Source organism: Bubalus bubalis, chromosome 9 (genome assembly GCF_019923935.1).
Source record: "Bubalus bubalis isolate 160015118507 breed Murrah chromosome 9, NDDB_SH_1, whole genome shotgun sequence".
NCBI lineage: Eukaryota > Metazoa > Chordata > Mammalia > Artiodactyla > Bovidae > Bubalus > Bubalus bubalis.
The window spans coordinates 98612711-98622607 of NC_059165.1; the positions used below are offsets into that span (position 1 = coordinate 98612711).

The following is a 9897-nucleotide window of genomic DNA, read 5'->3' on the forward strand; positions in this document are numbered from 1 at the left end:
GGTCAGGAAGATCCCCTAGAGAAGGAAATGGCAACCCACTCCACTATTCTTGCCTGGAGAATCCCATGGACAGAGGAGCCTGGTGGGCTATAGTCCAAGGGGTTGCAGAAGAGTTGGACCGGATTTAAGGGACTAAACAAACAAAAGCGCCTTGCAGGCAACCGTCAACTCCCTACCTCCCTAATACAGACAGAACACTCCAGTCAGAAACACTTGACAATACCTCATCAGGCAGGGACCAACATAGCAGATGCACAGAGCTCACCAAGGGGGTTAAAACAGATGGACAGAGGGACTTCCCTGGTGGTCCAGCGGCTAAGGCTCTGAGCTCCCAGTGCAGGGCGCCCCAGTTTGAGATCCCTGGTCAAGGAACTAGATCTTGCATGCCGCAACTAAGACCCAGTGCAGCCAAATAAATAAAATATTTAAACTAAATAAAATCAATAAAACAGATGGGCAGAGAAACAGCCCTCAGACAAGGAGCTAAAGAGATGAACAGAGCCCCTTAGGTAGATGGACAGAGAAACCCCAGGCAGCCTCCCCATTCAGACAAATGACAGTCAGGGGAAAGTGAAAAGGTCTTTATTAGCTCACTCTATGCCTGGACCAGTAGCAGCCCCAGGCTCAGCGGGGTTCTGACTGGGGGCCTCTGGACAGTCAGTGGGGGTGGCTTCAGCAGTGGCCTTAGGTTGGGGGGGGCTATGTGAGTAGCAGCACTGGTCCCCCTGTTGACAGGTGCCCTGGTAGGAAGACAATGGGTGTGAATGAACCCCGTTCTGGAGCACAGCAGCCTCCACTGGGTTCCTTCCCTGGATAGGGAGCTCACTCCCACCCATTTGCCTGGTCCCACCTCCCCCAGCCCTGCTGGCCCATTGGCCCAGTCCTGTGGCTGGGAGGAGAACCCATGGGTGCTTCGGTTGGGGGGTGGGGGGCACCTCACCTCCTTGAACCTCTTGCAGGGAAATGTCTTGAGCCAGGCAGCCCGCTCAGCTGGGTCCTCCACCGGCTCCTTTCGCTTATTTTGGAGCATCCTACGTCTCTCTTCCACAGTTTCTCCTGCTGCCTTGCCTCTGTGTAGGGAGACGAGGGGAGGCTCCATTGGCCTTTGTGCCCACTCCCCCCAGCTAAGCCCCACCTTCATTCACCCAACTCTCACTCACCCTGGCCGGGCACGGGGCCGGGGACCCCAGTTGGCCTCAGGGTTGGCCTGGAAGCGCTTGAGTCCTCGCTGGCGGGAGCTGGGGTTGGCATCATCCCGGATGGTGAAGTTGGCCTGCAGCCTGGGGAAATGGGAGTGGGGGTTGAAAGGCATCTGCCAGGCGGCTGGGCACACATCACCTAGGCTGCCTGCCCACCTCGGTGCAGCTCAATGCACCTTGGGAAAACTGTGTCTGCAGGTGCAGGGCTTCTATCATTTATTTAATAAATATTTATCGAGTGCCTACAGTGGGCCTCAAATCTGCTGCCAGTAAAGCTGACATTCTAATGCCTAAGACAGACGAGCAAGGAGGCAAGTCAGAAATCAGACAGCTGGGCTTCCTTGGTGCTCCAGGGGTTAAGAACTCGCCTGCCCTTGCAGGGGACAGGGTTCAATCCCTGGTCCAGGAAGATCCCACATGCCATGAAGCAACTAAGCCTGTATGTTACAACTGCTGAGCCCACACGCTACAACTACTGAAGCCTGTGCGCCTAGAGCCGCAACAGGAAAGGCCATCACGAGAAGAAGCCCGAGCAGCGCAACTAGGGAGTAGCCCCCACTCACTCCAACTAGAAAATGCCCGTGCACAGCAATGAAGACCCCACACAGCCAAAAATAATAAAGGAAGAAACTAGCAAATTATATCATGTGAGGACATAAGGGAGCAGGGTAGAGCAATGGGGAGTCTGGGAAGGAGTGCGGTGAGAACAGGGCAACAGGGACACAGGAAGAAAGTTTGGGAAGAGCCATGGGGGAGCCTAAGGACAGCAGTCTAGGCAGAAGGAACTGCCATGCAGAGGCTGCGCCTGCCAAGTTTGAGTGAGGAGGCCAGGGTGCAGGAGCGGAGGTAGGAGGGCCAAATGAGAGTAGGGAAGTGATGGGAAGATAGTACAGGGCCTGCAGACAGAACTGTTTCCACTGGGTCAGGTGGGAGCCACAGAGGGTTCTGAGGAGAGGAGGGCCGGGATCTGACTTGTGCTCACAGGTGCCCTCTGGCTGCTGTCCGGGGAACAGCTCATGAGGGGGAGGAGCTGGGGGACCAGGGGGTCGGGGACTGCATTGGTTCAGATGAGCAGAACTGGGGCTAGAAGAGGGAGAGGACAGAAGCGGGTGGGAGAGAGTGGATGGACTCCAGATCTCACTTGAAAAATGAGCATGTGTCTATGAGGGGAAGTGTCTGGGTTGTCTACTCCCCGAGCCTGTAGGCAGCCGTAACCATGCCCATACCTGGGCTCCACACTGAGAATGTGGAAGGCCGGGCTGCTCTCTGACAGGCGCTCCCGTTTCACTGGACACTCCTTCTCCTGGAAGGCAAAGGTCAGAGGTCAGGGCACTGGCACTGACCACCCCCTGCCTCTCCGGTCCCACCTGGTCAGGCCGGGCCTCACCCAGCACCGCATGATGTCCCAGAGGGCCGAGGAAGGGGCGTCTGTCTTCACAGCATTCTTACAGGCATGGGAGAGGGAGACCCGGAAGCCAGCGTGGAGGAGGGCCGACCTGGGGACCAGGAGGGATGGTGAGGGGGACGGCAGGACCCCGAAGTCAGTGCTGACCCACGTGTTGGGGTGTGAGCCTAGTTTCATGGACTCGCATGGCTGTATATCTACCAGTGACTGCAATGTCTGCATGATGCCAGCCATCCTAACAGCAAGATCCTAACATCCCTCCTGGCCAGGGCTCATGGCTTCTAAGAACTGGTCTAAGCCCTCGTGCATGAGAAGCCCTAGACCTGCATTATGTTTGATCTCTACTTTCCAGGGGACTCTGGCCCAAGAGGGGCCCAACTCGCCCAAGGGCACCCAGGGGTTCCGGCACAGGCTCCAGCCCAGGCCCGGCCTCACCGCAGCTGCAGGAGGCTGGGTGTGTTGCAGTGGATGGTGCTGCTCAGCTGGTCCAGCGTATAGTAGAGAGGCACGTCCGGGAGCTCCTGTAGTAGGACCATGGGATAGGTGTGGGGCCCATCAAGGATGGATGGCTGCCCCATTCTGGTCATAGCCCCCGGTCCCCACCTCCGTGATGACACTCAGCACTCCTCGGATCCGCTCTGCGGTGTGGAAGCGGCCAGGGTTGGCGCTCACAGCCTCGAGGACACGGCCCACGAATTCCAGGTCATGGAGGGGCTCTGCCCACATGGGGCCACCAAGCTGCGAACACACAGGGACCGGATAAGCAGGGACCAAGAATGCCAGGCCCTCCGCCTTCAAATGCTCCCCCCCGACCCGCCTCACCCCACCTGGTGTCGCTGCCCACAGTGCTCGCACTCAGGGGCCACGGGGGGGCCGCAGGCTGCAGAGAACTTGAGCCTGCTCAAAGAGGGGTAAGGTTGGGTGGGGTGGCAACCTTGGCTGGGTTGTCCCCTTCCCCTTCCTCCCCAGCTCACCCTTGCTCACCGGCCACCGGAGGCTGCTGATGCTTTGCCAAGGCGCTGCAGGTGGAAGGCCCCGCAGCCCACGCACTGGAACACCAGCGCCTGCTTGCTGTGGGGGACAAGGGCAGCCGCCACTTCCTAGCATGGTCACCATATCCCAGCTCCTCCCTCAGCCTGACTGGGCTCCCTTTGGGACCCTCCCCCCCCAACATTTCCCCAAGGCAGGACCATGTCCCCCCTCTCCTGCCCACCAACCAACCCTGGGAAAGACCCTCTTGCCTCTTTCCATCCATCACCCTTCTTTGCCCCAGACTACCTGGCTGAGGCCTTGACCTTGGCCTGACCAGTGAAGACACGAACAAAAACCCGTACGTAGAAGTCAGCGCTGATGCTGAGCAGTGGCACCACAAAGCGCTGGTAGCAGTTGGCACGGAGATCCAGGCTGTGCAGGACAGTCCTCAGGGCCTGGCGTGGGGATGGGTGCCAGCCATCAGCCCTGCCCCTGCCGCCACCTTCCCTACACGGAGCCACACCAGGGGCTCACAGGTACAGAGGCAGGGCCGGCTCGTCAGGTTCTGAGCCAGCGCTGAGTGACCCTTGGCAAGGGAGAGCCTCAGCTTCCCCATCTGTAAAATCACACCAGTCTGTCTCTTTCTGGCCCTACTGGGGACACTAAACGATTAAGGAAAGAAAGCCTGTGTGCGTGCTAAGTTGCTTCAGTCATTCTTGACTCTTTGTTACCTATGGACTAGCCCACCAGGCTCCTCTGTCCATGGGACTCTCCAGGCAAGAATACTGGAGTGGGTTGCCATGCCTTTCTCCAGGGCATCTTCCGGACCCAGGGATCAAACCCGAGTCTCCTGTGGCTCCTGTATGGCAGGTGGATTCTTTACCACTGAGTCACCAGGGAAGCCCAAGGAAACAAAGCACAGACCAGTTAACCAAATGGCTCCCAGTTAACATTGCATGTGTGCCCCATGCTGGGTGATGTGGCCCAAGGCTGCAGTGAGGCTCTGACACAGCAAGGAGCTAGCACTTCCCTGACCTGACAGCAGGGCTCCTAAAGACCAAGGACAAGAGCCCTCCTTTTCCAGCCCCCTGACAGAGCCAGCCTTGCCTTCTTGAATCTCCACAGCAACTCCATGGGCTCTGGGCCAACATCACACCCATTTCACAGATGCAAAAATGGAGGCCCGGAAAAGGTCAAGTCACTTGTCCAAAGCCACCAGCAAAACTAGGACCTGAATTCAGAGCCAAACACAAAACTGGAAAAACTGCCTTTAAAAAAGAACACTAGACCACTGGAGTTCCCCAGTGGTCTAACGTTTAGGGCTCTCACTGCTGTGGCCCAAGTTTCAATCCCTGGTCTGGGAAACAAGATCCTGCAAGCCACAAGGCGTGGCCAAAAAAAAAACAAAACACAAAACTGCAGTTGTTGAATAGGGAATACTAGAAAGAATAATCTGGAAGCTTCCTGGTGGTCCAGTGGCTTAGACTCCACACGCCCAATGCAGGGGGACCAGGTTCGATCCCTGGTCAAGGAACTAGATCCCACATGCCGAAACTAAGACCAGTGCAGCCAAATTAATTAAAAAAAAAAATTTTTTTTTAAAAAGGAGAAAAAGAAGAATGTAATCACCCACTCTTATCCTAGGCAAAACTGCCCCCCCCCAACCAATTTGCAGCCATGCATACTCTCAGGAATTATGCTGGTTAAAAAACGTGCATGTCAGGACTTCCCTAGTGTCCTAAGGCTAAGGCTAAGGCTAAGACTCCACGTTTCCAGTTAAGGGGGCCTGGTTTCAATCCCTGGTGGGGGAACTAGATCCCACATGCAGTAACTAAGAGTTCACATGCCTCAAGTAAGCAACTAAGACCTGGCACAGCTAAATACATAAATAAAAATAATTTTTTAAAAAGATAATAAAATAACGTGCTTGTCGGGATTCCCAGGTGGCTCAGTGGTAAAGGATCCAACTGCCAAGGCAAGAGACATGGATTCCATCCCCAATTCAGGAAGATCCCACATGCCTTGGAGCAAACAAACCTGTGCGCCACAACTAGCGAGCCTGTGCTCTAGAGCCTGGCAGCTACAACTACTGAGCCCACGAGCTCGAGAGCCCATGCTCCGCAGTAAGAGAAGACGGTGCACCGCAACTAGGGAGTAGCTGCCGGCTTGCTGCCACTAGAGAAAAGCCTGTGCAGCAATGAAATCCCAACACAGCCAATAAATAAATAAAAATAAATGAACTTCATATATATAAAAAAAGAACACGTTTGTGGTCAACGTCTGGGGATGGATCTGGCTCTGGCTGCCTGGAGGAAGCTGAGCAGGTCTGGGGGGCAGGGAGGCGAGCCCGGAGGCCTCTCACCATCTCGTGGCAGGCCCGGCTCTTGAGGGCCATGGCCCCGTATTTACTGTAGCAGGTCTCCCCGCTGTTCCCCGCCAGGACCGCCATATCTGTGCAGGTGACGCACAGCAGCCCTGTGGGGAGGGATGGAGCAGTGAAGACTCGGTAACGCCCCAAGCCCTACTCCGTTTGTTCGGACCCCCCCGCAGCAGGGGGGCCTCACCTCCTTCACTCACAGCCTGCACCGCTGCATCCAGGAAAGAGGCGGGGCTGCCGTAAGGGTCGAGGTCGATGACGTCAAACCTCTCCGATGCCTTCTGGTGCTGGTACATCAGCATCCTGGGAGCAAGGAGGCAGATCTTCAGCCTGCTGCCCCAGGGACCCCTCCACAGCCTCACACTCACGCCATGTGATGGTTTGGGCCTGGACTTGGGGGCCAGCTGCCCAGGTTTAGATTCTGGCTCAGCCACTTGCTAACTGTATTAACTTTTCCTCCTTGGATCTGCTACTCATCTAACAATGGCAATAATAATAGCCAATACTGAGACTCCCCTGGTGGTCCAGTGGTTTGGACTCCATGCTTTCACTGCAGGGGCCACGGGTTTGATGCCTGGTCAGGGAACCAAGATCCCACCTGCCGAATGGTGTGGCCAAAAAAAAAACAAAAAAAACTAGTCAATACTGATGTAGAACATATATGTGTATGCATGCTTAGTTGTATCCGACTCCTGGTGACCCTATGGACTGTAGCCCACCAGACTCCTCTGTCCGTGGGATTCTCCAGGCAAGAATACTGGAGTACTGGAGTGGGTTGCCATTTCTTCCTCCAGGGGATCTTCCCAACCCAGGGATCACACCCAAGTCTCCTGCATTGGCAGGCAGGTTCTTTACCACTGAGCCACCTGGGAAGCCCGTAGCACATATATAATTGACACCATTTCAGGCAGTTTATAGATGTATTAATTCAAGAATCTTCCACAGATTTGAAACTATTGTTGTTCTCTGCAGGTGAGAAAATGCAAATCCTACTGACCAAGTTATTTGTAACAGGAACCCTCCCTCCCTTCCTCCACCCTTTATACCCTGGATTTCCCTGCTGCCTCCAGCATTTCTCACCGCTACACAGTTTACTTATTTGTCATCATCTGTGCTTCCTATTACATTCTAATATGCTCAGAAAACCATGTAGGATCTTAGTTCCCCAACCAAGGATGGAACCTGAGCCCCTGCGGTGGAAGCAAAGAGTCTTAACCACTGGACGGCCCAGGAAGTCCCCAGCAAATATTTTTAATTCATTTATTTTCTGTAAGGGGTCAGGTAGTAAATATTTTAGGACCACATGTGGTCTATCACATATTCTTCTTTTTCTAAACCTTTAAAAATGGAAGAGACATTCTTAGATAGCAGGCCATTAAGAAAAACACACACACACAAAAACAGGCTGTGGGCCTGGCAGGCTGTAGTTTGCTGATCCCTGCATTATCAACTCCATAAGGTCAGGGGTTTTATCTGTATTGTTTACCGACGCAGTCCTGACAGTAAGAATGGTGACGGGCACTGGATATACACTGGTTCACTTGACTGAATAAAAGTGCAAGAAGTTGGGACTTCCCTGGTGGTCCAGTAGCTAAGACTCCACGCTCACAAACGCAGGGGGCCTGGTTTCCATCCCGATTGATCAAGGAACTAGATTCTACATGCCACAACTAAGAGTGCGAATGTCACAACGGAGATGGAGAATCCTGGGTGCCACAACTATGACCCAGGGCAGCCAAACAAATAAATAAAAATAAATAAATAGTTTTTAAAAGTGCAGGAAGTTAAGTCTGAAGTGGAGTCCATAATGGTATTTATATCCACCTGTGAGCACAAACTATACAAGTATAATCAATACACCAACCCCTATAAAACTACTGTCCTTGTTTCACAGACAAGGAAACAGGCTCAGAGAGGCTACAGCCACTCTCTCAAGATCACGAAGCAAGAATATGACACAGCCAGGATGGGACCCCAGGTGACTTTGTTCCAGTGGCCAGCACTCTATGCCCAGCACCTACCGGGCATCTGCCTGGCTGGGCTGTACCAGGTGGGCCACTTCGTTGAGCTGCACATTACGGCGCATAAGATCCACAGCTCGGGCAGAGGCGTCGTTGGCAACCACGGATCGGAGACCAGGCACCTCTCGAGCAAAGCGAATGGAACGTAAGCCGGAGGCCGCCAGGCCTTCCAGCACTCGAAGGCCTTCCTGTTGGAGTAAGCAGAGCCCCATTCACATCCACACCGCCATCCTCTGCTGGATCCCCCCACCCCTCAAGGAGCCCCCACCGCTCCCCACCTCCTTTAGCCCGCCCCCTCCAGGATTCTTCCTTCCTTCATCACCCACTAGACTCCAGGGTTGCTGCCTCCTATGGTCAGGCCCCACCTCACAGATCTCCCCCACAGCGGCTGTTCGAGGCTGGTCTTCCAGGGCCAGGTTTGCACCCTCTTTCAGTTCAGCCTTGTCCTCCTTTGGCTCTGACAAGTCCACGACCACCTTTTGCACATCCTTCTCACCTGGCACCTTGACTGCAGCCACCCAGAAGCACAAGTCAGGGGATATCAAAGTGCCCTCTGAGAAACCTCCCCCGACTCTTCAGTATGTGCTTCCCAGGTGGCTCAGCAGCAAAGAATCCACCTGCAATGCAGGAGACGCAAGGGATAAAGGTTCAATCCCTGGGTGGGGAAGATCCCCTGGAGGAGGAAATGGCAACCTACTCCAGTATTCTTGCCTGGGAAATCCCATGGACAGAGGAGCCTGGACAGTCCATGGGGTCGCAAAGAGTTGGACACGACTGAGCAACTGAGCATGCACGAACTCTTCAGTATATAGAAGATGCAGGGAAGAAAATCGTTCCTGGAGAGAGGCTAAGGAGCTGAGCCCAGGACCTGCTATATAAGGCTGGAGCCTTTCTGGAAGGTCAGGGACAGAAGGGGCGGGGCACCGAGAGAGCTCTGTGTGATACCCCTGCCCATCAGGAGCCTGGACCTTCACTCACTCTGGATTCCTTTGGCCGCAAGCTGAATACGAGCAAATTCCGTGATCACAGCGCATCTGCGGGAGACGGAGAGTCAGCTCACACCCCTCTATCTCAGACCCATTGCCCTCTGCCAAGCTGACCCCGGATCCCTGCTCACGTTAGGTCCCGGTTGAACTCTTGCACTGGGTTGTAGAAAACTTCGTTGGCGTTGGGAAAGACGATCCTGGCGGCCCCCTCGGTGATCGTCGTCTCCTGGAACCCAGGTGGGCGCTCTTCTCCGTCCGGCTCGGTGCCATTCTCCATGGCTGCTGAATTTGGCGGCCCTTGGGGCTGCCCCTCCATAAACCGGGCTCTATAGAGACGGAGAACGGAGCGGAGAGTCGGGCTTAGCCACAGAACGGTCCTCGCACGGGACATCCGCGCGCGCCTCTGCCCGCCAATCCTGGTTGGGAGGGTAGAGGAGGGAATAGCCAAAGCATCAGATAGCTGCGTTCCTGGGCCGGGTGGCCTACACAACTGTAAAGTAGGGACTAAAGAGACCCCGGGACCTCGGTAAACTGACACCACCCCCCCCCCATCTTTGGAGAATACGCTAGAGAAGCCGGAAGCTCTCGAGCGGGTCCACCCATGGTCCGGATCCCTCCTCGCGTCTCCCAGGCCCTTCTCACCGTCTCTCGAGACACCGAAAATAGAACTGGTCTCGGTGCACGCTTCCCGGATTAGGACCTGGGCGCCGACATGTTGGCACAGTGGGCGGGCAGATCATGTGACAGAATTCAGTCAATCAGTGATGGTTGACTACAGTGGACGATTGGGATCAAAATGCATGGCGAAAAGCGCTGAAAGTGTTGTGCGGTGGACTTAATCACTGCGGCTTCCCTTGGGGCAGGGGGGCGAGGGGAGACACGTCACTAGCCCCATTTCACGGATGAGGAAGGTGAGGCTCAGAAGAGGGGCGGTAAG

At 55.0% G+C, this 9897-nt stretch overlaps 1 protein-coding gene across 2 annotated transcripts; it reads right to left on the minus strand.

The window, feature by feature from the left end:
• Positions 1 to 566: 566 nt before the first annotated feature.
• Positions 567 to 9762, minus strand: TRMT1 (tRNA methyltransferase 1). 2 transcript variants are annotated; one of them, XM_045166724.1, is made up of 17 exons: positions 9603 to 9762; positions 9092 to 9286; positions 8953 to 9008; positions 8340 to 8482; positions 7975 to 8162; positions 6141 to 6256; positions 5939 to 6051; positions 3883 to 4031; positions 3589 to 3675; positions 3432 to 3501; positions 3208 to 3342; positions 3040 to 3125; positions 2587 to 2695; positions 2426 to 2502; positions 1161 to 1280; positions 941 to 1070; positions 567 to 740 (listed from the first exon to the last, which is right to left on the minus strand). In XM_045166724.1, exons 1-17 carry the CDS (start codon positions 9698 to 9700, stop codon positions 591 to 593), a joined length of 2022 nt encoding a protein of 673 aa, XP_045022659.1. In that variant the 5' UTR covers positions 9701 to 9762; the 3' UTR covers positions 567 to 590. The 2 variants fall into 2 exon arrangements, with proteins under 2 accessions (XP_045022659.1, XP_045022658.1); XM_045166723.1 differs by having other exon boundaries at positions 9092 to 9376; positions 9603 to 9730.
• Between the last annotated feature and the right edge of the window lie 135 nt (positions 9763 to 9897).